Here is a 26195-nt window from a genome sequence, read left to right on the forward strand (position 1 = left end):
GGTGGAGGAGCTGACTAGGAGAAGTGCACTGCTGGATCTCATCCTCACTAACAAGGAGGATCTGGTTGAAGCAGTAAAGGTTGAGGGCTGCCTTGGTTGCAGTGACCATGAAATGGTGGAGTTCAGGATCTCGTGTGGCAGGAACAGAATACCAAGCAGAATTGCAACCCTGGACTTCAGCAGGGTAAACTTCGGCCTTTTCAGACAATTGCTAGGGGAAATCCCATGGGCAAGGCTGCTTAAAGGTAAAGGGGCCCAAGATAGTTGGTTAGTATTCAGGGATTGCTTCTACCAAGCTCAAGATCAGAGCATCCCGACAGGTAGGAAGTCAAGGAAGGGAGCCAGGAGACATGCTTGGTTAAACAGGGAATTGCTGGGCAAACTCAAGTGGAAGAGGAGAGTTTACAGATCACGGAAGGAGGGGCTGGCCACTTGGGGAGAATATAAGGTTGTTGTCAGAGGATGTAGGGAAGCAACTAGAAACGCTAAGGCCTCCTTAGAATTAAACCTGGCGAGAAGGGTCAAGGACAACAGGAAAAGCTTTTTCAAATACATGGCAGATAAAACTAACACTAGAGGCAATGTAGGTGCACTGATGAATGAGATGGGTGCCCTGGTGACAGAAGATACAGAGAAGGCAGAGTTATTGAATGCCTTCTTTGTCTCTGTCTACTCTGCTGGAGGCTGTCCTGAGGAGCCCTGTACTGCTGAGGCCCCAGTGGAAGTCAGGACAATGGAGGAGTTTGCCTTAGTTGATGAGGACTGGGTTAGGGAACAATTAAGCAATCTGGACATCCATAAATCCATGGGTCCAGATGGGAAGCACCCGTGGGTGCTCAGGGAGCTGGCTGAGGTCATGGTCATTGCTAGGGCACTCTCCATCATCTTTGCCAAGTCTTGGGAAACAGGAGAGGTGCCTGAGGACTGGAGGAAAGCAAATGTCACTCCATTCTTCAAAAAGGGCAAGAAGGAGGACCCGGGTAACTATAGACGGGTCAACCTCACCTCCATCCCTGGGAAGGTGATGGAACAACTTATCCTTGGTGCCATCTCAAGGCATATCAGGGATAACAGGGTCATTAGGGGCAGTCAACATGGCTTCACCAAGGGGATGACAAACAATGATAGGACAAGGGGTAATGGGTGCAAACTGGAACACAAGAGGTTCCACTTAAATTTGAGAAGAAACTTCTTCATGGTGAGGGTATCAGAATGTTGGAACAGGCTGCCCAGGGGGGTTGCGGAGTCTCCTACTTTGGAGACATTCAAAACCCGCCTGGACACGTTCCTGTGTAACCTAATCTAGGTTACACAGGATGATCTTTTGAGGTCTCTTCCAATCCCCAACATTTTGTGATTCTGTGTCTAGACAAGTGCCATGCTCGCTAACTGACTGCATACCTAATATGATAGTATCTCATTTTAGAGGAGCATGGATTAAACTGAAGAGTATCATTGTGGGATTTCCAGTCGGAAGGGCTATTCTTAATGCCTGGGAAGGCAGGATGTGCTCCATGGGGCTGTGATGGAGCTGCCTTCGAGTGCTGTGATCTCGAACGTTCTGCCTTCCTCAGTAACCTGACTCATTCTTGGCTCTGTTTTTTCTTTTTCTTCATTTTGCCATTTAGATTGTCAGACTGTGGACTAAGTTATTTGTCTGATTGGCCAGTTCTCAGAGCTATAAAATAAGTTTGGTTATCTGTCTTGGGAACAGGATAAACAGCACGTGTCTGCAACATGTCCCATATTCTAGAGAAAAGAAGCTGTAGGACTGCATAGGCTTTTGCTGTGCTACATGTATGAAGTTGTTTAAGCTGTTTTGAAATTTCTTTCAGGTTCTAAATGGCTTCTAAGAAGTTGGGATCCGACTCTCATGGTAAGTGAAATTTGGCATTCTTGTGTCCTCAATAAGATGAATCCTACTATTGCTACTGACTCATGTCCCAGCCTAGACAGTCCATAGAGACTAATCTGTTTAGCCTCTGAGCAGTTTTTTGTTAGGAATTAAGTGCCTTGGCTTCCTTCTTGTATAGTTGCTTGCTGACGCTGTGCCCGTTTTCTGGTTAAACTGAAATTCAGCCTGTGACTGTTCTCCCCTCTTAGCAGAATAATACCTTCTCCTTCCCCCACTTCTCCCTTCAGTTGTGATACTGATCTGATGTTTGCTGAAGTGAACACTAGATCTGTAACTTCTTTCTGTGGTAGTCACATGAGAAGCTGGAGTGAAAGCGAAGCTTTTAATATATCATTGAGCTATGTTTGCTTTTTTTCTCAGCATTGAATTTTTTTCTTAAATTTGACTAATCTAGTTCAACAAGCAAGTGAAGAAGATTATATTATCTTCTACATTTGAGATATGTAGTGTCATGCAGATGATTGGTATAATAAAAAGTATTTGCCTGTATATCTGCTTATCTTTTAGAAAATGGGTGCAATTTGGGAGGATTAATATTTCTGTGGAACATTAAAGTTCAATTTGTTGTATGTAATGTAGCTTCTTCAAACTGGTAATCATTCAAGGCAATACTGGGAGGTTCATGTGTAAATGTCTAACATGATTTTTCATGCTGTAGAAACTTCTGCTTTTAGAAACTCAACCTTGATCTTTTTGGATAGTCTTTCAGATTAGAAGGAATTCAGTTTTTCCTTGAGCTTTTTATTCAGTCTTGCAAGTGTAAAGTTGAAGTACAGAATTAGGCCTTTCAGTACTTAAAAGGGGCCTATAAGAAAGATGTGGACAGACTTTTTAGCAGGGCCTGTTACCATAGGACAAGGGTTAATGGTTTTAAACTAAAAGAGGGGAGATCCAGGCTAGATATGAGGAAGAAAATTTTTATGAGAGTGGTAAAACACTGGCACAGGTTTCCCAGAGAGGTGGTGGATGCCCCATCCCTGGAAACATTCAAGGCCAGGCTGGACGGGGCTCTGAGCAACCTGATCTAGTTGAAGATGTCCCTGCTCATTACAGGGGGGGTTGGACTAGATGACCTTTGAAGGTCACAGTATCACAGTATGTTTGGGATTGGAAGGGACCTCAAAAGATCATCTAGTCCAATCCCCCTGCTGGAGCAGGAACGCCCAGGTGAGGTTGCACAGGAACATGTCCAGGCGGGTCTTGAATGTCTCCAGAGAAGGAGACTCCACAACCCCCCTGGGCAGCCTGTTCCAGTGCTCTGTCACCCTCACTGAGAAGGTTTTTTCTCAAATTTAAGTGGAACCTCTTGTGTTCCAGCTTGATCCCATTACCCCTTGTCCTATCATTGTTTGCCACTGAGAAGAGCCTGGCTCCATCCTCGTGGCACTCACCCTTTATATATTTATAAACATTAATAAGGTCACCCCTCAGTCTCCTCTTCTCCAAACTAAAGAGACCCAGCTCCCTCAGCCTTTCCTCATAAGGGAGATGCTCCACTCCCTTAATCATCTTTGTTGCCCTGCGCTGGACCCTCTCCAGCAGTTCCCTGTCCTTGAACTGAGGGGCCCAGAACTGGACACAATATTCCAGATGTGGTCTCACCAGGGCAGAGTAGAGGGGAAGGAGGACCTCTCTCGATCTACTAACCACCCCCCTTCTAATCCACCCCAGGTACCATTGGCCTTCCTGGCCACAAGGGCACAGTGCTGGCTCATGGTCATCCTGTTGTCCACCAGGACCATGCAGGTCCCTTTCCCCTACACTGCTCTCTAATATGTAATTTCCCACCCTATACTGGAACCTGGGGTTGTTCCTGCCCAGATGCAGGACTCTACACTTTTCCTTGTTAAATTTCATTAGGTTATTCCCCGCCCAACTCTCCAGCCTGTCCAGCTCTCGCTGGATGGCAGCACAGCCTTCTGGCGTGTCAGCCACTCCTCCCAGCTTAGTGTCATCAGCAAACTTGCTGATAGTACACTCTATTCCCTCATCTAAATCGTTAATGAATACATTGAATAATACTGGCCCCAGTACTGCCCCCTGAGGCACTGCACTAGATACTGGCCTCCAACTAGACTCCGCACCATTGACTACCACTCTCTGGCTTCTCTCCTTAAGCCAGTTTGCAACCCACCTCACTACTCTATTGTCTAGACCACACCTCCTCAACTTAGCTGTGAGGATGCTGTGGGAGACTGCGTCAAAGGCTTTACTGAAGTCAAGGTAGACCGCATCCACCGCTCTGCCATCATCCATCCACCTTGTTACATTCTCATAAAAGGCTATGAGGTTGGTCAAGCATGACTTATCCTTGGTAAAGCCATGCTGACTGCCCCTAATAACCCTCTTATCCTTGATATGCCTTCCAACCCAATCTATTCTATGATTCTGTGAATAAGAAATGTCTGACTTAAATACATGGTTATTGATTAATAAAAACAGCTTATCAAAACTTAATTTTTAGATGGTCTTTTTTGCTGTAGCCCAGTGATCCTGCTGCAAGACAGTTGATTTATTAGATAGCTGCCAGCTCTTCAGCAGTTGTTCTCTTGTATGTATGAACACTCTGAACTGCTTGTCTTTTGAGTCTGTTTTTATTTCTCTCTTCTGCTTTCTAAACCAGATGAGCAAAGATGTCGTGGTTGAGACGGACAAACGACATAGACCAAGTTCTTCCAGGATGAAAGTAGTAGATGCCATTTATTGCCACAAGTGCATTCTTATACAGTTTTACCAATTCATGTGTCTCTTCACTATTGGTTACAAGTTACAGCACTAACATCTCATTGGCTATTTTTGCTATCATCAATGTTACTCTTTTACTCTCTTCTCTCTCACGGGTACATCCTTAACATCTCTGGATACTCCTTTACCCCCATCTTTCTCACGGGTAGGCTTTAATATCTTCAAGGCTAATTTCTGTTCCCATGCCCTCCATCAGGTAATCTATGGACTCACTGTAGTCCCACACAAAGATGCTGCTTGGAGCTAGAATTCAGCTTGTCTTAAATATTTTTCAAAACAGTACAGTGTGGTAGAACATGCTCCTGGCTTCAGAATAACAAAATCAAAAGAAATGGTGCTATAAGCTGGTTGGTTAACTTGTCTGCCCTGTCTTAAGAAATCAGCAGGGCAATTTCTTCAGTTTTCTCCAGGGTTGTTAAGAATTAATCCTACCAAGTGAATTTTGGCTTACTGTAAAGCATCTAGCCCAACAGCTACCTTTGGCTCAGTGCCTCTGGCAGGCTGATGAGATCAGTCAACATAGTTGATACATCTCTTGTATTTATTGTTGAGCTGCTTTTTAGAGGTTGAGTGGCTGTTTTTGAATCACAGAATGGTTGATGTTAGAAGGGACCTCTGGGGATCATCATATCCAACCCCCCTGCTCAAGCAGGGCCACCTAGAGCAGGTAGCTCAGGACCATGTTCAGATGGAGATGAAGAGGGGAACATAAGGTATTGGTGGAGAGGAAGGGACTCTTTTCCTGTCATTAAGGGTATTCTTATGCCTAAGCATGTAACTTCAAATGCTCTCCTGTCGTTTGAATAATTGGAAGTTCAAGCTAAATTGTAGTAATTAGTGGCATCTGGAAATGCAGTTCTCATCTGTTGCACAAAAGGTATGGGTTATACCAAGTGCAGTATGTTAATATTGCTGTTGTATTGTCACTGTCACTATACAAATTGAAAGCTTTTAACTCCAGTTTCTGAAAATTACATAAGTGTGGTTTGTGCGACCACAAAAACTAAGTTCCACTTGGTTTCAAAACTCTTCCCCATTCATAACTGGTACCTGTTTTTATCTATTTTGCTACCAAACTGGATGACACTTCTATGAGTTGGCCAGAGATTTCTGCATTATGCTGAAGCAGAGAGAAATCTTACTCTCTCATAGTAGATCCTTGGGCCAGGAATCAGACTGAGAGGTACAGTTTTGCCAGGGCTATTCTCAGAACTTCCTCAGTATGCTTTTAACTGCTAAAAGGATGAAGTGGCTAACAGCCATATTAAATAACAGCTCAAAAAAACCTTTAATTGCTTCACTTGAACATGTGACTATTGAAACAGTGGCTTGCGTAATACTTTCTATATGTAGGTTTTGCTTATTGCTTTAGAATTTGCCATTTAAAACAATTTATACCCTTACCCATCAGTGTGTTCAGGCAGAAAGGTTATCTGTTTATAAAAATAAAAGGATTCTTAGCTTTCTGGATCAGATTTTAACTTGACTAGAATAATACTGTTCTGATTGGGCTGGAACAAAGTGAATACTATGTGCATCTATGTTTTGATTCTGAAAGACTTCTTACTGTCAAATGTCCTAAAACATTTGGTGTGTTTCTTAACGTGTGCTTACAGGTTTTGTATTAGGTTGGTGCAAAAGGAATTGCGGGTTTTGCATTGTTGAAATTTGCCGTTTGATATTGGAATACTTGTTGCCTTCTACGAAGGTAGTGACGACCTGGTTCAGGAACAGCACGGCGACCACACTCTGGTCGCTTGGTCCATCAGCTCGCAGACACCAATGTGGTGGACGGCAAATGGCGTTTATTGGCAGGTAACACAGGTTTATATACCTTGAGTTTACAACATCACTTCCATTTGCTTACATCACACACTTCTACCTGTCTAGGGAGGGGCTACTACCTTTCCGTACAGCGCGAGATCTTCCGGTCGCCAGACCTTAACTACCTACAAATACATTCTTAAACATATGTGGTTCTGTTATACATAATTTTAATGTGCTTTCCTCACTTTATGATTTTTTGCTACTGACTTATTACTTGCTGTTTATATTTATTTTAGACTATGGAAATGATATTAGACAAAAAGCAAATTCGAGCAATTTTCTTATTTGAGTTCAAAATGGGTAATAAAAAGTGGAGACAACTTGCAACAACACATTTGGCCCAGGAACTGCTAATGAACATACAGTGCAGCTGTGGTTTGAGAAGTTTCACAAAGGAGACAAGAGCCTTGAAGATGAGGAGCATAGTGGCCGGCCATCAGAAGTTGATAACTACCACATGAGAGCAGTCATCAAAGTCGATCCTCTTACAACTGTGCAAGATGTTGCCGAAGAACTCAACATTGACCATTCTATGGTTGTTTGGCATTGGAAGCAAACTGGGAAGGTGGAAAGCTCAACAAGTGGGTGCCTCATGAGCTGACCGAAAATCAAAAAAATCGTCATTTTGAAGTGTCATCTTCTCTTATTCTACACAATAACGAACCATTTCTCAAACGGATTGTGACGTGCAATGAAAAGTGGATTTTATCCAACAACTGGTGACAAACACCTCAGTGGTTGAACCAAGAAGAACCTCCAAAGCACTTCCCAGAGCCCAGATTTGTACCAAAGAAAACGTCATGGTCACTGTTTGGTGGTCTGCTGCCGGTCTGATCCACTACAGCTTTCTGAATCCCGGCAAAACCATTCCTTCTGAGAAGGATGCTCAGCAAATCCATGAGATGCACTGAAAACTGCAATACCTGCAGCCGGCATTAGTCAACAGAAAGGGCCCAATTCTTCTCCATGACAACGTCTGACTGCACGTTGCACAACCAATGCTTTAAAAGTTGTATGAATTGGTCTACGAAGTTTTGTCTCATCTACCATATTCACCTGACCTCTCGCCAACTGACTACCACTTCTTCAAGCATCTTGACAACTTTTTGCAGGTAAAACGCTTCCACAGCCAGCAGGGTGCAGAAAATGCTTTCCAAGAGTTCATTGAATCCCGAAGCACAGATTTTTACGCTACAGGAATAAACAAACTTGTTTCTTGTTGGCAAAAATGTGTTGACTGTAATGGTTCCTATTTTGATTAATAAAGATATGTTTGAGCCTAGTTGTAATGATTTAAAATTCAGGGTCCAAAACTGCAATTACTTTTGTACCAACCTAATACCAGAGTTGGGTTCAAGATAGACTTATGGCAATGGTCATTATTAAAAAAATCAGTATACTGGGAAGAAACTACAAGGTTTTTATTCCTTAGTCTAGCTGCTGAGGTTAAACTGGCTGTCAGTGCAGCCCATCTAGTCTGGGTGTGTTTAGATTTTTTTACTGTACCTAAACAAAGAGTGTTGTTATGTAAATACCACAATGTGTACTTGTACCCTCTGTGGCTAGTATCTATTTCAGGCGAACAAAAAGGCTGTGCAAGGGGAGGTGTCTACCACTTACTGTGTCAATAGGTCCAGTAGGATAAGTATTTGCACACTGAGCAATTAGGGCTGTGAGATCAATGCAGAGAGGTGATTCTGCTTTGCTTGGATCATCGTGCTTAAAGCAGGACTTGTACCAGTGGAACTAATCAGGGCATAGTAGCAGCAGTCATGCTGGCCTCTGAGCAGTCAGGAGATCTGGTTGTCTCTAACCTGGCTGTGATTTACCACTCTCAGTGCAAAGGCTGCCACAGTTGCTACTTCTGCATAAACGTACACTTGGGTATATCCAGGTTCTCAAACTGCCAGATCAAATACTATTTGGATTCTGTGTTGCAAATATTAGTGTTCGTAGCCAGTGAGGTGCCATCTGGATGCTGTGCTTTGTAATGCTTGAGTGTGTGCTTCTTAGTAAGGTTCAGTGAAAATGCTATTATATTCTACCTGGAGCACTTTTTCATCCTGGTGGTGCAGGTGGGATGTAGGTTATTCAGCCTGATGTTTTCAAAGCTGGAGGAAATACTACCTGTGTCCTAACAGGACTCTGGGACCAGGCAGTGCAGTGCATACTATGATATCTCAAGTGATGTCAGCACATAAACATTTAACTCCAAATTAACAGGATGTTCCTGGTTTTGAAAGTTGCTTATCCTTTTGGAGCCTGTGACTGCCTTGTTGTAGATGAGTCAACAGTGAAGGAACATAAACAGTATTTAAGCTGCCATCTGAGTATGAAAATGGGTCAGATAAAAATGGCAAGTCATAGCTCATTGAGCAAGAGGCTAGTCACTGAACACCATCTTAATGTTGCTAATGTCTTTTTGGATCCACAACACTCAAAGTAAAGTTACAAATGAGTGCTAGAGGAATGCTTCAGATTGTTATACACAGCCAGAAACTTTGCCTGTAATTCCAAAAGCTTAGACCAGTTATCCAAGAAACCCCTTTCAGTTAATCAAGAAACTGAGTGTAACTTATGTTGTGTGTTTTCTAATACTTCTTCACAGCAGCTGAAAAGCAAACCTATGGTCTGGCTTCTTGGAGGTGGTTGAGCTTTAAATGATTCTGCCTCATGAGTTTGCAGGATGCCCGAAGGGAGTTTTGTCCTAAAACACTTTTTAAATACCACATGTAAGTGATAGATATAAAGGACAGGTGGAGGACCACGAAACAAGTCTGAAGCCTCTCATTGGATTGATCACAAATCAGACAGCTGATTAAGTTAGATTTCCTTGTTTCAAAAATCAGAATTGCTATGCTAATTAGTCTTGCGCTATTTCACTGTGTTTTCGTTAAAGTGGAGTGTTGTGTGAGCCGGCACAGGCAGGATGCAGGAACGACCACAAAACCATGGATGAAATGCAGAGTAAATTTATTTTTGTTGCCTCACCAACCAAGGGTACCCCAAAGCAGCACCCAGGCAGAGGCATGCAGGTGGGGATGCAGGCACTGCTGAGCTCAGTACATGCTAGAGGATCATCAAACCTGCTGGTTTCACCTGTATATCAGGGATTCATACAGGCATAGTTTTCCACTGTGCTTTGATCTTCCCCACAGCAGGGCAGGAATCTCAAGCATGTTCAATAGGGTGCCTCTAAGACTATCATAGGCCTATGTTATCTAAACACAGATGTTCTACTTGTCAATCACACAAGACTAAACAACAATTAGTATGATATATGTGTTTTTCTACACCTCAGCTGCAAGTCACTTGAGCATCTTTACAGTCCTCCTCGACAGTCTTTAGTTATATTCCCACAAACGTCTAGACTTTGGGTCACTTTGCACTTGTGACCACTTCTGTCCAAATGTTACTTCCTACTTGTATGCCAAAACCCAGATTTTAGTTTGTCTTAGCTGCTCTAAAACTGGGTTAATTTAAAGCCTGTTTTGAATATGATGAAAACGATGGATCTTTTTATAGAGACATAACAGAATTACAGTGTTCAGGAGAGCTTCAGCTTCCAGTAGGCATAGTATTGTCACCAGGGAAGCTAAAATGTTGGGTATATTGACTTAAAAATCTGTTCAACTGTTGGATTGTTGTGTGTTAGGTGTGTGTGTTTGGTTGGTTGTTGTTTTTTTTTTTTTTAATACTTATGAGCTGGAACATAAGAAAACAAAACAAAACAAAACAAAAAACACACACCACCCAAAACAAAATAAAACAAAAAAACCCAACCAAAACTAAGGCAGTGAAGTCCAAACAGATTCAATGTGTTTCTGATCAAGCAAATTCCTTTGTATTGAGTCACCTGGTGTAGTTGGGGCAGCTAAGATAAAATAGCTCCCAAATACAGAAATGTGAGTCTTAATTGAATGCATTAAAGTTGTAAGTTGTAGGTTTTTGTTTTTGTTCTTGTTGTTTGATTTTTGGTTTGTTTAGGGGGGTTTGCTTTGTGTTTGGTGGTTTTTTTTGTGGTTTTGTTTGTTTTTTGGTTTTGTGTTTTGTTTGGTTTTGGATTTTTTCCTACAGTTTCTGCTTTTGATCATAGGACCTTTCAGTTATCTTGATGATGTCCCATTTAAGATAGGAGACAAATTCAAAACCCCAGTGAAGGTTGGATTACCCATTGGTTTATGCCTGCCTGATTTTTCTCAGCTTGTCAGAGAAGCCCAGGTAAGTGACATGTTTTGCCTTTCTGCTCTCTTTCCCTCTCACCACTGGCCCCTTAACATGTGGTGCTGTAAATTGCAAGTAGCTGCAGTTTACACACCTGTTCAAATGTTAGCTTGTCAGTCCTGTAGTGTCTTTTCATATGCCAGGCAGTAGTTGCAGAAGATCTGTTAGAATGTACAGAAAGATAAAAATATTATAAGCTATGTAAAAGGCTTCTACTTTTTATTTCTTTAAAAAGCCTAATAGCATTTATTTTAGTGTATCAACTTTAAAAAAAAGCACAATGTTTTTGTGTAATAGTTCTAGGTCTAAATGTTATCCTGACTAAATTTGAGTAGCATTTTTAAGAGGAAATGGTAAGAACTGATACATCCATGCTATGGCATACTTGCAGAATCTTGTTTGAGGGTAGCAAATGTTTCTATGCCATATTTTATAGGCTCTCACAATAGAGAGATGAAGAAATAAATTTCCAGTTTTGTTTTCTGTGCAGTTCTGAGTGGGAATTATTTTCCAGCTGTAGGGCAAACAGGTTACAGCTTGGTATAGATGGCTTTCAGGTCTTTGAGGAGCATGTCTCTCTTACCATAAACTCTTGGTAGTGTAAAATCAATTGCTTTGGCATAAATGTTGGAAATCTCATCTCCAAATGCAGGTTGTGATACAGGAAATCTAATTGAACTATGTTTTCTCATTTGTATCGGTGATTTTTCCTTGGTCAGTCCAAACTGATGATTGTTTTCACTTCAACTCTGTGACAGATTGCTGTAGATGGTTCTGCCTTTTTTTTTTCTTGCCCTGTAACTCATCCACCAGAGAGCTGAATATCTGAATTACCCTACATCATGCCTGTTTCATTATAACCATTAAATGATTACCTACTTGTCCTAATACACGTATTTCCACCTAGTTAAGTTGGTGTGAGAGAGCTAAAGGAGACTCTAATGTCCTGTTGCTGGCCTCAGTGTGCTATGTCTCCATTTTCTTGCCAAGTATAGTATGCCCAATTGGACTGCAACACCTTGTATAATATGATGTTACTATATAGGCTATGCATCTCACAGTGTAATTTGACTTCATTACAGCTGTAGTGAGAGATGTTAAAAAAAATAATTTAAAAGTGCAGGGAAGCAAAATCGCCCAAAGCTATAAAATTTTATATTAATATCCTCCATTTTTTAATATAAAAAAACATGGCTTGAGTCAATTTTGGTGTATATATATATATATATATATATATATATATAAAATCATATGCACATGCATGCACACACTCAAAAAAACTACAATAGCTCTGCTCAGATAGCAAAGAATGTGTAATGAGTAGTGCCCAGCACTTCTGCCAGTGAGTTGTTTTTCAGAGTCACCTTGCTGATAAATTGTGCATCACACCTCTTGGAGTCTTAGAGCTAAGGGAAGGGAAAACTGTTATGAAGTTGAGACAACAGGTCTCCAGGTTCTCACTGGAGCCCACTATAGGGTAGGATGTGACGCAACACATAGTGAGTCCCAGAAAAGTCTAGTAGAGGCTTAGCAGGCCTTTCTGGCTTGTTTCTCTTTAGAGCTGGGAATTTGTATGACCTAGCAGTCCCATGGCAAGAGCACTCCTGCGGCGATTAGAAACAATGCACACTGGGACGCAGACAGAGATGCACGCACAGTCAGAGATCTTGTTCAGGAAGGCACGCAGAGCCGGGCCGAGAGCCTCTTTATTAGCCATTGACAATTTATAGGATTTACAGATACGGGCCTGGACTAAGATGTTACATAAGATGTTTTTCCAATAATTATTATTAAAAACACGCCACACTCATGTTATCTTTGTTTCAGTTATGTTCCCATTCATTCACAGACCAGGCCCAAGGACATTCACACACCATACATACAGGGGTGGTTTTCTGACCCGAGATATCATTCTCACTGGCCTGGGCTATCACTTCTTACACTCATAAAAACCATACTTCTGTATAATCTGTCCAAGGCCCTTTAGCTGGAACTTCTGTTCCCACACACTTCTGTTTGGTTATGTGCCTTTATCTTGGCAAGGATATCTTATGACTTCTTGTGAGTCACAAGTAGGTTATATCCTGGACTTAGCTTGTAGGCTGTGTTCTCTGAACATTTTGTGATTATTTAAAGAGCATTTGAGGCTGTTCATTCTTCCCAGTATATTAAAGCTTTAAGTAGATTCAGTCTGTTCAGAATTTTGTCCTTTCAACCAGGCCACCACAGTGGTCAGTAAACTGGTAGTGGGTACCTTACAAATGCCATCCTATGCTAACCTGGCCCTGAAGAAGCTGATGCTAAATGAGAAAAGCTTATGGGATGACAATGCCAGTAACTGCAGCAAAATCTGCTACTGCAGGTAGTTGTCATCATTAGTGTAGCCAGTATATCCCCTTTGGCTGGCGAACCATTGGTACTGGGGTAAGAATACCAATACTTCTTAAACCAGTGGTTGTAAGACTCTAATATCAAGTCCCTTAGGAGTCTTTTAGGGGGGGACTGAGTAATACTGTATTGATCTTTGGATGCAAAAAATACTCTGCTGTAGTCTTGAATTAGTTTTGGAACTTGTGGATAGGGGGTGGTTCAGTGGTGACGGATTTGAGTATGATTGTCCATCTAATAATGCATTAGACTTACCTTTGCTACATCCGTTGTCTTGGGGGGAGAGGGTGGGAGGGCTGTGAAACTGATCTTGGGATGATCAATAGCTCTAAAGAAAAACTAAATGTAGGAAGGAGGCAAAATATGATATACTAATCCAGACTATAGACGGGCTTTGTTGTTAGAGGCAAAATGAATTATTTCTGGTGTCTTCTAGCTTTGCCAGTCTGTAGGTTACAAGAGATGCTGGAAAAAAATAGATGCCTGTCCATGGTAATTCATATAGCTCTTATTCTATGTTACTTATGCTGCTGTTAGAAGTGGTGGCTATAATCCTTATAATGTATCTTTTTTTCTTCTTTCCCCTCCACCATTGGTCAGTATGACTTCTCACTGGAAAAGAAAACAATCGTGTGGGCTGAAGATATCAAAAAAATTGAAGCTGCCCAGGGAGAAGCTGAACTCAAGGCAAAAGTGCTAATGAACTCAAAAACAGCTTCAGAGGACAGCAACAAAATGGGGTTCTCAGAGGGACCTTGTCCTCAGTCCATGCCTCCTCCTATTAACCCCATCCTCGTTAGCCTGCAGCACAATAATATTCTTACTCCCATGCCAGCCAACAGCAGTGCTGTGAAGCAAAAGGTTCTTAATCCACCTAATCCAAAAGCAGACTTCAACCCAGCTGATTTTGAATGTGAAGAAGACCCATTTGACAAACTAGAATTAAAAACAATTGATGATAAGGAGGAATTAAAAAATATTCTTGAAATTCATATTGGTACTACTGGGCCTATTGTTACCCAGCTATTGGATAATACTTTGCCCAAAGGAGTGTCTGAGTCTGTGTTGCAAGATGAGGAAGTTCTGACATCCATAGAAAGGGCCACGTTGGACTTCAAGCCCCTTCACAAACCCAATGGCTTTATCACTTTACCGCAGCTGGGAAACTGTGAAAATATGTCTTTGTCTTCCAAAGTGTCCCTGTCCCCTGTCACTTCAGTGAGCAATATAAAATCCTTGTCCTTTCCTAAACTTGACTCCGATGAGAACAATCAAAAATCATCAAAACTCATGAACACTTTCCATAGCACTACCTGTCTCTGCAATGGCACTTTGCTCAGCTCTTTGCAGACCTGTGCTCAGAGTAAAGCTAGTGAACTGAACAGACACGATATGGTTGGTCTTTCCACACTAAATGAGAACAGTGGCGTGGAGACATCAACATTATCTGCTTCATCCAGGCTGCCTTCCCTGGCTGTGTCAACAGTTTGTACAGAACAACAATCATCTCAAAGCACAGTGACTACGGTAAACATGTAGTGGGTTAGAATTGGGGTTGCTAGGGTGATGTGGAGGAGGAGGTACAGAGGCAAATGTTGCTTCTAAAATGTCCTGTGGTTTTAGCTTCATTTAATGGGAATGGTGTGTAGATCATGTGTGGTAGTTCCTCTTCATTTACGTGGCAAATTGATCAATCGAACAGGTCTTCATGCTGGCAGTTCCAAACCTCAGATTATTACTCTGCAGGTTTCCCCTAGTTCTGGTGACTTTTCCTTCAGCTTTTCATCTCTTTTGTCCATAGTTGCACACCTTTGAGCTAAGCATATGAAGATATCTTCTTAGTACAGTCCTGCATTCTGTCTTATCCAACTGAGATATATATCAGATTCTGAACTGCTCTTAGGTTTTGAGTTAAATCTCTGCTAGATTTGTTCCTCAGCTTGCTTATTTATTTGCTGGAAATAATGGGAAATGCAGGCTTCTCAAGGAGTAGAAGCAATAACAGATTAAAAAGCACATGTGCTGTGTCAGGGAAGGAAAAAAGTATTTGCAGTTGACCTGCAGTGAAAGAATTGTCTGTCTTTTTTATTATTATTATTTATTTTCTTCCTGAGATCCTTTTAAAATCTAACCTTTAAAAGGATGAAAATTATGGCGATCTGAAATCTGGTATTTACCCTCTTCCTTGTAAAGGAGGATAGGAGGATTGCTTTTTGGATACCAAAAGTAGTCCTGAGGATCATCTCAGATAACTAATATTACAGTTGGTTGCTGTACAGCTCTGAGAAAGTTTGATGATTCATTTCCTCAAACTTATGGCAAGTTCTAAAATAACTTTACACCAGCTGTTGTCTTTATTTCTTTGTGAATAAGAGCAGAGATTTGAGTAAGATTGTGGATTTTTTTTTTCCTCCAAAGAACCTGAGATCTGAACACCAATACTCATGAAGCCTAGTGGAAACTGTAGTCAAATCCTCTAGCTGGCTCTAAAATAATCTGGATTCTTCTGTCCAATATAAGCGGTGCTTCAGTGGTTCTGTGGCCTTACTGGCATACTGTAGGTTTTTGTGTGACACCACATGCTCCGAAACAAGTGACACCACTTCTCTCCTGTTGCTCTTTCTCCTCTTTTCAGGCTTGGGTAAATGCATTATTAATTGCAAAATACAGTATTCTGGCAACTACTATATTCATCAGAGCACAGCAGAACAGTTGTTTATTGATCACTAGAACAAATTTAATACAGTAAACTTTGCCAGAAGCAGTAATGTGCTGAGCAACTGCTCACTGCTACAGAGAACGGGTTTGAGAGGTGATCGTATGTAGCTCAGAGGTGAAACCTTGAAGTACAACACATAATATCTGTAGGGATTAATATGAAAGATCACTTACAACTACATAGATGGGCATTCAAATGGCCAAATTTTCACTCTAATTAATCAAATCTATGTGCTAGATTAAAACTTACTAAAGACCAAGAGGGAAGTTGTATTCTCGAGAATGCTGTAAGGGAAGACAAACTGATAAAAAATAGTCTTGCTAGGAGAAGTAATAAAGATCTTAATTTGAAACTCTTTGTGCTTTGGAAATAGCAACCAAGAAATAGTTATGTTGACAGAACTAGTTCTTTCTGTTTCATTTCCAAGACTTCAGAATATACTTGTTTCATATTTCCACAATATGGTCCCGGTAGCTAGAAAATGACAGCTGAGCTACAAGAAATTGAAGTAAATGTAACAAAAATCCTCAGAGTATGAAAATGATAAAAGCAAGTCACAGTCATCTATGTCCAGGAGCAGAAGGGTCATGCATCCCTTCTTTTCATCAAGGTTATACAAGAATAAGCCTGTCCTTTTTAGAAAGCCTTGGGACAGTTATATGTCCCAGTATATTCCACAGTGATTTTATATATAATTTTTTTTCTCACAAGATTAGAAATTGTAACTTTGGATTTGGAGTTACCACTGGAGTTTATGCTTTACCAGTGAATTGGATCTAGGGTTTTTTGGATGGAAAAAAATAGTGATTTTTCTGAGACTGCACTGATTCTGTCCTGGGTGGACCCCTCTTTAAATATGTGGGGTGTTTTTTTTGGTTTTTGTGGTTTGTTTGTGGGTTTTTTTTTCGGGGGGGGGGGGGGGGGTTAAGCTCACTGATTTGCTTTTTGCAGCATTGTCAGAGGGAGAAATGGCTAGTGAAGATAACAGGTTGGAATTAAACAAAGCTGGTCAGAGAGAAATCTCTGATTATGGGAGGATGAGGCACTCCTGGTAGACCATTCAGAATATATACCGCTGTGCTAGTGTGATGTGTGTGGGCATATCAGCTGCAGGCAAGGTTGCCAGCCTCTGTATGAAGTCCCTAAAAGTAGACATAGTATGCAAGCACATACTGAAAGCATTGCACATCTGCTTCTTGAAGGGCACTGAAATGCAAGCTTGAGATGTAAGGGAGTATGGCTTCTGAGTGACCAGTCATGCCTTTGGCCCCTGCAATTCCTTTAGGTGTTTCCCTCCTCTGCTGGAAGTCCCTGACCACAAGCATGGGTTGTCAAGATCAAGTAGATTGAGGAGGAAGAGTTGGTTTTCCTGGACTCTTGAATCTCTGGTGTCAGAAGCAGTTTTGGTTTTCCTGGCTGCATTATCAATAACAAAGCATCATCCTTCAGTTTGATAACCGACCTATTTCAGGACTACTCCAGACCCCCATTTCAATGTATCTCATATTCTAGTGCTTTTTGCTGTGGCAAAAGTGCCTGGTGGAAGAGGGTGTGTGCATCCCTCTACCACCATGAGGAGAGGTTCTTGGGTAAACCAGTCCATCAAACTGAATGTGATTTATTTGGCTTTGTCTTCTAGAAGATAAATTCTTACCTTGGAGATGAAAATGGCAGACATGCAGAACAAAGCCTCCCCCCCAGTAAATGGAATTTGGCAAAATCCTAATATATATTCTCAAAATTGTTTTTCTATAAACAGTTTTTTGTTGTTGCAGTGTGGGTTTTTTTGGGGTGGTGGTGTTTTGTTTTTTAGTTTGGGCCCAAAGAAGGATTTTCTGAAAGAAGTGGACAAGCTTTCAAGGCAATGTATGCTGGCTTAAAAAGGTATTAAGGAAAAGCAATAAATGAAGGCTCTTTGTCCAAAGTAATTTCTTGCAGTCTTTTCTAATTTGATTTAAAATGCAGGAAGACTTTTAAATGGATGAATTGAAATGTGCAGATTTGATGGAGCAAAATTCTGACTTTTGCATTCCTGTTATCTTGGGCAAAGTAGTATAAACCAGTAGGTTGGTTCTGCCCTCTGGCAGCCTGGTTCTGCAGAAACAGACCAGGTTTACAGCAGGGTACATTACCCAGCCTTGTTGGCATACTGGGAATGGGACCAAATGTTGGGTGTCAGTAGAAAAATCACATGTTCTTTTTACCCAGTGTGCCACATTGTTCATATATGGCATATGAAACGCAGTGCTTTGAGAGTAGAAAAGGGGTATATGCTTCTTTTACCCTTCTCACAGTAAAAATGAAAAACACCAAAAAAACCCCACCAAAACAACAAAAAAAAACCCCCAACAAAACAAAAAAAAAACCTCCAAGGGAAGTCTCTAGGCAATGACTTGATGACTTTAAAATTATCACTGTCATTCAGACAGAGTAGCACTGGGTCAAGAGCTGAACAGGAACCAGCATGTTATATTGAGCTGTATGAACATGTAGCAGTCACAGTGACAGAATAAACAAGCTTAGTTATTATGAGGGGGGGGACACATCCTTCTTGGAGTATAATCTGGTTTTGTTGAGTGCCAAGAAAAAAATGGTCCTTATGGTGGCTATTCTTTAACTACACACAACTGTGTAATATCTGCATCTCACATGTGGAAGCCTGATCAGACCACAAGTCTCCCTAGTATGGTAGACTTATTCCCAGATCTCTCCCATAAAACCCCTTTCCCCCAGCTGTAGCAAATTCTGCTCACTGGTGCATAATGTTGGTAGTAATCTTATTATGTGTTGTCTAACAGGTACACTCAGACTACAAGGAAACAGAAATTCCTGTGGTAAGTTCCCAAATACCTGCATGCTTGCACTGGATTGTGTTTCTGAAAATCTCTAGAAGTAGCGTTCCTTTGAGTATTGAAAATCATAGGTGATGAGTAAACTTGTGGTGAAGGAAACAATCTCCATGCTTCCTCTGAGGTGTAAAGGATTTGACAATATCATAAGGTTTGGTATTGAAAGTTTTTGTCCACCAGTAAGAGAGGGTGTATTGTGAAGAATCTGGGTTGTTGATTGTTGTTTTGTGGGTAAAAAGAGTATGGTGGGAGTCAGACTTTGTGTACTGCTTGGTTTCATCCTAACAGTGAGTAACTTCCCAAGGGCAGTCTAGGAAGCCTCTCGGATTAATTACATGGGGTATCCTGGTTCTGCACTAGCCAGAAACAGGATGTGGGGATACAGAAGATGACCATCACCTCAGCTTCTGCATTTTCCCTTTTAGGTAATGCACCAAAATTTCCCAGTGTCTGAAGTGCCCAATAATACCAGCTGCACAGAGCAGTCAGGTGGCCCCACTCCTGAACAACAGCAGGTCCTCTCCATCAGTGAGAAACAGTGCATAGAGACAGTCGTCAACATGGGGTACTCACCTGAGAACGTCTTGAAAGCCATGAGGAAGAAGGGACAGAACATAGACCAGGTAAGAGCTTGTGCAATGAGTAAGAAACCCTTGATTGGATGCTGATTCTGCTGAGAAACAACCCTGGGTTTGCAAAATGGATAGAGGGGGGATTGTGGCAATGAGAATGACACATATAGAGACGCACAGACGCAGAGTTCTTGTTAGCAGTGAGAGCAGAGCCAGGCAGAGCTGAGCTAAGCCCTCTTTTATTAACAGTTCTCAATTTATAGGTTTACAGATATGGGCCTGGACCAAGAGATTAGACAGAAAGTTTTTTTCAATAATTGTTATTCCAAACACACCACACTCATGTTGTGACTGTTTTCAGTCACGTTCCCATGCATATCTTGTTCCAGCCCACTCATTCACAGCCCAGACCCAACAACATTAATACATCACATGTCCTTGGGGGCAGTGTTCCAGCCTGAGATATCATTCTCACCAGCTTGGACTATCACTCCTTACAATCATGAAAAACATACTTTTGTACATCACATCCAAGGCCCTTTATATTTTGAATAATTGCTGTGATTTAATCATGTTAGTATTATTTCTTTGACCGTCCAGATGGTTATGTTAGTATTGATCTTCCTTTATCATCCAAATGGCTGGAACCGCACATCCTGCTGTTCCCACAGGGAATTACTTTTATTATAACAAGGGGTTGCAGCCTATAGCTGCTGCAGTATTAACTGCTGGAGAAGTTGTCACCTGGCCGTAAAGGCTCCCAAACCAAAGGAGTGTCTGTGCATGTTTCCGATGAGACACTACTTGACTCAGCCACACCTGTGGGTGCTGGGTTGGAGCTATGCTGAGCTTGGGATGGGCCCTTAGCTCCATATGAACTGTGAGAGGTACTCTGCCTTCCCAGGAGCCACAAAACTATCCAAAGGAAGCTTAACATGGCTCTACACCATGTTTAGCACCATGTGACAGAAAAACCAGCCCACTTCACTTGTTCTGAGCACCAAGGGTTGTGATGCTGATGTCTCTTCCTGTAGAGAGATTGGTCACTGCAGGCTTATGACAGCCCTGAAAGGCTCTTGCAAGGCACCACTGACTGACTTTCTTTTGTGTGCTCTGGTTGTGGTGCTTCCTGCATAATGTGTTGCCTCAAATACTTGTCACCAGGTCACAAAGCATAAAGTGCTGCAAGGTGAGGCATGGCTCTGGGGCTTGGATCTGCTTCAAACAAACATTTTAAAGCAAGGAGACTGTGGCCAAACTTTGTGCTGACCCTAGGCAGGCTGTATGTGCTGCACAGAGCATCACCTGCTAGGACTGCACCTGTTGTATGGGGAGGAGGAGGGTCCCAGTGACTTCTACTTGTGTAGCTGATCTACTTGCCCACTACCTGTGCATTGAGAGCCATTTAAGCTGTGCACTGGAGTGAACTGTAGCATCAAATGGAAAAAATGTCCCTTAGATGGGTGGTTTTAAATCCTGCCGTATTCACAGGCTATGTTCTTTTGCATACCTAGCATCTGACCTTTCCCCGTACGTCTCAAAGCTGAGGATAGTTAAGAAATTTGGCAGCAATTTCTGGGCATGTGAGCTGGGATTTGCAGCTCACTCACCAGTATGCTGAGTTGACCTTAAAAGGCAGACTGCTTTCAGATTGCATCAGCTCTTGCGGCAGTCTGAGAGGAAGCTAAAAGCTGACACATCTTGACTGCTGGACCTACAGTTTCATTTTTAAAACTTGTAGTATAAAAAGTGCGGTTAAACTTCAGCCTTCTGCTCAGTAATCAGGCACAGAAAGCTAAAGATAGGCTTCTGAGACTGTTTTGTCTAGAGTGGAAGATGTTCAGAGCTGGTGGGAGAGCACATGAGGACAGAAGGGCTTGTTTGTTTTCTCTGAGCAATCTTTTGCATAAAGAACATCTCAACTCTACTAGGAGGACTTTATATCAGTCCCTGGTGAAGCCTGGGGTAGAGTCATGCTCAGCCCCTCTGCATGTACAGAGGTGATATTCAACCATGCACTGTGAATGCCACTCTGCAAACTTAGTTTCTTCATTTCCCACAGGTTTTGGATTACCTGTTTGCACATGGACAGCTTTGTGAGAAGGGCTTTGATCCACTTCTTGTTGAAGCAGCTTTGGAAATGCACCAGTGTCCAGAGGAGAAGGTGAGGGCTCGATGTGCTAAGGAACAGAGAGAATGCGCTATAACAGGAAATGCCAGCAGCAGCTGACTTTTTTCCATAACTGACTGCTGAAGGACATCCTTGCAGTGGTAAAGTGAATATGTGCTAAAACATTAGAATTCTGCATTGCTTTATCACTCTCGCATGCTTTTCTGGGGAGATAGGATTTTTTTAAAGACCCTGCTTATTCTGGTTGTAATGTTTTTGAAGCCACCTTGTGGGCAAGGTGGTTGGTACAGAGACAGTTAATTCAGAAGCAGCAAATTATCATTCAAATCATGCCAGCCTGCCCTGGCTGTGAATTTTCTCCTTTGTACAAACACATCTGCCTGGCTACTCAGCAAATTGGGATAGTGCTCTCTCTGGAAGAAGCTGGAAAATATGATTTGGGGGGTCTAGTTTATTGTCTGGCTGTTTTGCCCAGCAACAAAAGTACAGAGGCAGGAGAGGGTAGCCAGGGCCGAGGACAGCAGGATCTTTTAAAGTTTGCCAGCCTGTTGTATGCTGAGTTATTATATGAAATCTTTAGAGGTGCAACCCACCCCCCCCCCCAGATGTATATATGCCTTCCTGCCTTTTTTGACTTAGTGATAAGCTTGCAAATAGAGGAACAACAATGTGAAGATGGGAGAAGTGACCGAGTTCAGCAAATGCATTTGCTACTGGCTTAACCCCAATACTGGAAATGGCTAATCTTCTTACTGTACATTTCAAACTGTTTATTTGGTGTTGTCCATCCCCCCCTGCTGAAGAGGAACAGAGGCCCTGTAAATGGTAGAGGGTTCATAAAAGTCTGATCAGTTGATTCACTTCTTGTTATTTTATTTTTTTCAGAGCTCAGGAAGGATTTGTGGTTGATGTTGGTAGTATCATAGACAGTGTGTCCAATAGGATTTTTGCTAATCCCCCAAGTTTGCCCTAGATCCGAAGAGCCATTTGATATCAAGGGCTAGTCTACTGTTCCCGAAGTCAAAGTAACTTTAAAAAAATTGAGATGCAGCAGTAACTGCTAGATGGGGGATCAGGGTGACATTAATCAGAGTCCAAATTAGGCCAGGCTGATATTAGGTTGGTGCAAAAATAATTGCAGTTTTGGACCATGAATTTTAAATCGTTATAACTAGGCTCAAACACATCTTTATTAATCAAAATAGGAACCATCACAATCAACACATTTTTGCCAACAAGAAACAAGTTTGTTTATTCCTGTAGCGTAAAAATCTGTGCTTTGGGATTCAACGAACTCTTGGAAAGCATTTTCTGCACCCTGCTGGTTATGGAAGCGTTTTCCCTGCAAAAAGTTGTCAAGATACTTGAAGAAGTGGTAGTCGGTTGGCGAGAGGTCAGGTGAATATGGTAGATGAGGCAAAACTTCATAGCGCAATTTGTGCAACTTTTGAAGTGTTGGTTGTGCTGTCGGGCATTGTCATGGAGAAGAACTGGGCCCTTTCTGTTGACTAATACTGGCTGCAGGTGTTGCAGTTTTCAATGCACGCCATCAATTTGCTGAGCATCTTTCTCAGATGGAATTGTTTCACCAGGATTCAGAAAGCTGCAGTGGATCAGACCAGCAGCAGACCACCAAACAGTGACCATGACTTTTTTTTGGTGCAAGTTTGGCTTTGGAGGTTGTTCTTGGTCTAACTACTGAGCTGGTCATCGCTGGTTGTCCTATACAATCCACTTTTCGTTGCACATCACAATCCAATAAAAAAATGGTTCATTGTTGTAGTATAGAATAAAAGAAGACGACACTTCAAAAGGATGATTTTTTTTTTTTTTTAATTTTTGGTCAGCTCATGAGGCACCCACTTTAGAGATTTTCCACCTTTCAATTTGCTTCCATTGCCAAATGACCATAGAATGGTCAATGTTGAGTTCTTCGGCAACTTCTTGTGTAGTTGTGAGAGGATTAGCTTTGATGACTGCTCTCCATTGGTTGTTGTCAACTTCCAATGTCTGACCACTATGCTCCTCATCTTCAAGGCTCTTGTCTCCTTTGTGAAACTTCTCAAACCACGGCTGCACTGTACGTTCATTAGCAGTTCCTGGGCCAGACGCGTTGTTGATGTTGTGAGTTGTCTCTGCTTCTTTACAACCCGTTTTGAACTCGAATAAGAAAATTGCTCAAATTTCCTTTTTGTATAACATAATTTCCATAGTCTATAATAAATATAAAATAAACAATAGGTAATAAGTCAGTAGCAAAAAAAAAAAAAAAACATAAAGCAGGAAAAGCACATTAAAATGATGTATAACATAACTACATTTATTTAAGAATGTATTCCAATATCAAATGGTAAATTTTGACAATGCAAAAGCTGCAATTTTTTTTTGCACCAACCTCATAAATTTCCTACTGGGATAGACACCCCCACAGAATGAACTTTGGTGCCCTTGCTGAAGGGGATATCTGGAAATGCAGGACTGCAAACATGAGGGACTGAAGGTGAGGCTCCATGGACTACTGCACTCAGAGCTCTGCCAGCTCTCCTGTGAGTGGACTTGCTCCAGACAGAGCTGGAGCAGGCTGTATTTAGGGAGTAGGAATTCACTCCATGGAGTGCCCAGTTAAGACTGGCTCTGTGCCAAACCTCCACCGGGCGCTGATCCTCTTTTCTTTTGCAAATAATGGACTGTCTGTGTCTTTCAGATCACAGAACTTCTCGAACTAATGAGTCAATTTAAAGAAATGGGCTTTGAACTGAAAGACATTAAGGAAGTCTTATTATTACATAAAAATGACCAACACAATGCTTTGGAAGATCTAATGACCCGTGCAGGAGCCAGCTGAAAATACATTCCTGGATTCTTGGCATGCAGTGGAGCAGGACCAGCCCCAGCACCTTCACATCCAGCGTGACTTGCTCTCAGCAGGAAGGAGTCCAGCTTTTCACATACAAGGGAGAATGACTGAGGAAGCCCGCCCATGTGCATCACTCTAGCATTTTTCTTTCCACTGAGAGCCAACTTTCTTAAATTAACTTAGGAAAGGACACTTAATTTAATTTAATTTTCCTTTTTCCAGCTTGGCCATGGAGAGTTTAGACTGCCCAGCCTCTACTGGAATTGTACCTAGGTAGAGAAAGGAGTGTTTTCTCCCCCTCACTGTTGCACTGGAGTTGGACAGAAAAATACTAAGTTGGTTCTGAAACTAGGATACTTGGGTCCTTTGAAGCTATTTTCATGGTGTCTGCTTGTACTGAATTACTTGACTTTGTCATAGTCCAGATTAACTGGTTAAATTTGACCTTTAGTGCAATGGAGTTTTATTTTTTGGTTGAAAGTTAGTCTGTAACTTAGTAAAACACTGGTTCAGAAACTGTTGCTATGCATAAAGAGAGAAGCTGTTCCTCTTGTGGGTTTTTTTGGTGGTTTTTGGTTTTTTTGGATTTTTTTTGTTTGGTTGAGGGGTTTTTTTGTTTGTGGTTTTGGTGGTTGGTTGGTTGGTTTGTTGTTGTTTGGGGTTTTGTGTGTGGGTTGTTTTGTTTGTTTGGGTTTTGTGGGGTTTTGTTTGTGTGTTGTTTTTTTTTTTACCCATGCATCCAACAGTTCTGCCAGACATGAGTATTCAATGCTGAATGGTATGTAAGTTTTCTTGAAACAGGTAAGCTGTGAACTCTACCTGGACCTGCAACTTGTGTTGGTTCTTGAACCTGAAGGCAGAGAGCTGGGACTCAGTATTCTTAATCCCCTAGGTTTGTAGAATATTATAAGACAATGCCCTGCTAGGAAATCAGTTATCTTTTTGGTTTAAATAATATTCAGTGTGATGCAGGAGATTTCTTTCAAGCACTTTCTTTAAAACAAATATATTCACTGCATTAGTTCAATTTCTCACACTGCTATAGAATTACATAATAACATCTAGTACTAGAAATCAGGTTTGGGGTTGGTTTTGATATTTCAAAGTATTACTTTGTACATTGTTCAAGTTCTAAATACATTAAATATCAGCAGTCTTGAGGAATCTTTAATTTGCTAAATATTTTGGTTCTGCAGAAGAACAACTAATAAACCCCTTAAATATAACTCCCATTGTCATGATTTCCATCTCTCATGCTCTTTGGCTTCAGCAGATTAAGAACTTGCTGGATCCTACCCACCCAGGTGCTGCCTGCTCCTGTAGGTATGCATGAACACTGTCTGTGTTGGGCAGAACAATTAGAGGTCTCCAGGCAAACGGCTGCAGTGGTAGAATGTGCTGCTTTTTTCTGTGGCCTATTTTTGTGTTGTTGCAAAAACCAAGCCTAGGGATACAAACTCATGTTACAGCATGGAGCTGGGAGCATTGAACTTTGGGAGGGAAAAACTACTCAGCTCATTGCCTCAGTTTAGGTTTTCCAGTAGGAGGTTTTAGCTCATCAGGACCTTGAAGGGGATGGCATTTGTCTCTCTTATGTTGTTAACTTTATATGACCAAAACATCTAATTTGAGTCCAGTGTTAACTCCTGGAATTCTCTGTGAGGTGTTCAACTATGTTAATTACATACCTTTATGTGGGGGACTACGGTGAGTCTGTGGATTCCCTGACGGAGGGCATGGGAACAGAAATTAGCCCTGAAGATATGAAGGCCTACCCGTGAGAAAGATGGGAGTAAAGGAGTATCCGGAGATGTTAAGGATGTACCCGTGAGATAGAAGGGAGTAGAAGAGTAATATTGATGATAGCAAAAATAGCCAATGAGATGTTAGTGCTGTAACTTGTAACCAATAGTGAAGAGACACATGAATTGGTAAAACTGTATAAAAATGCACTTGTGGCAATAAATG

General features: G+C 41.6%; 1 protein-coding gene across 1 annotated transcript; it reads left to right on the plus strand.

The window, feature by feature from the left end:
• Positions 1-1842: 1842 nt before the first annotated feature.
• Positions 1843-25991, plus strand: LOC308051390 (ubiquitin-associated protein 1-like; the record flags this gene model as incomplete). The annotated part of the gene is made up of 7 exons (XM_080361818.1): positions 1843-1876; positions 10584-10708; positions 13700-14626; positions 18617-18652; positions 19093-19290; positions 21302-21403; positions 24075-25991. The coding sequence occupies 7 exons, from the start codon at positions 1843-1845 to the stop codon at positions 24213-24215; spliced, it is 1563 nt and encodes a 520-aa protein (XP_080217944.1). The 3' UTR covers positions 24216-25991.
• Positions 25992-26195: the final 204 nt, after the last annotated feature.

Source organism: Nesoenas mayeri, assembly GCF_963082525.1.
Source record: "Nesoenas mayeri genome assembly, chromosome: W".
In the NCBI taxonomy this organism is placed as follows: Eukaryota; Metazoa; Chordata; class Aves; order Columbiformes; family Columbidae; genus Nesoenas; species Nesoenas mayeri.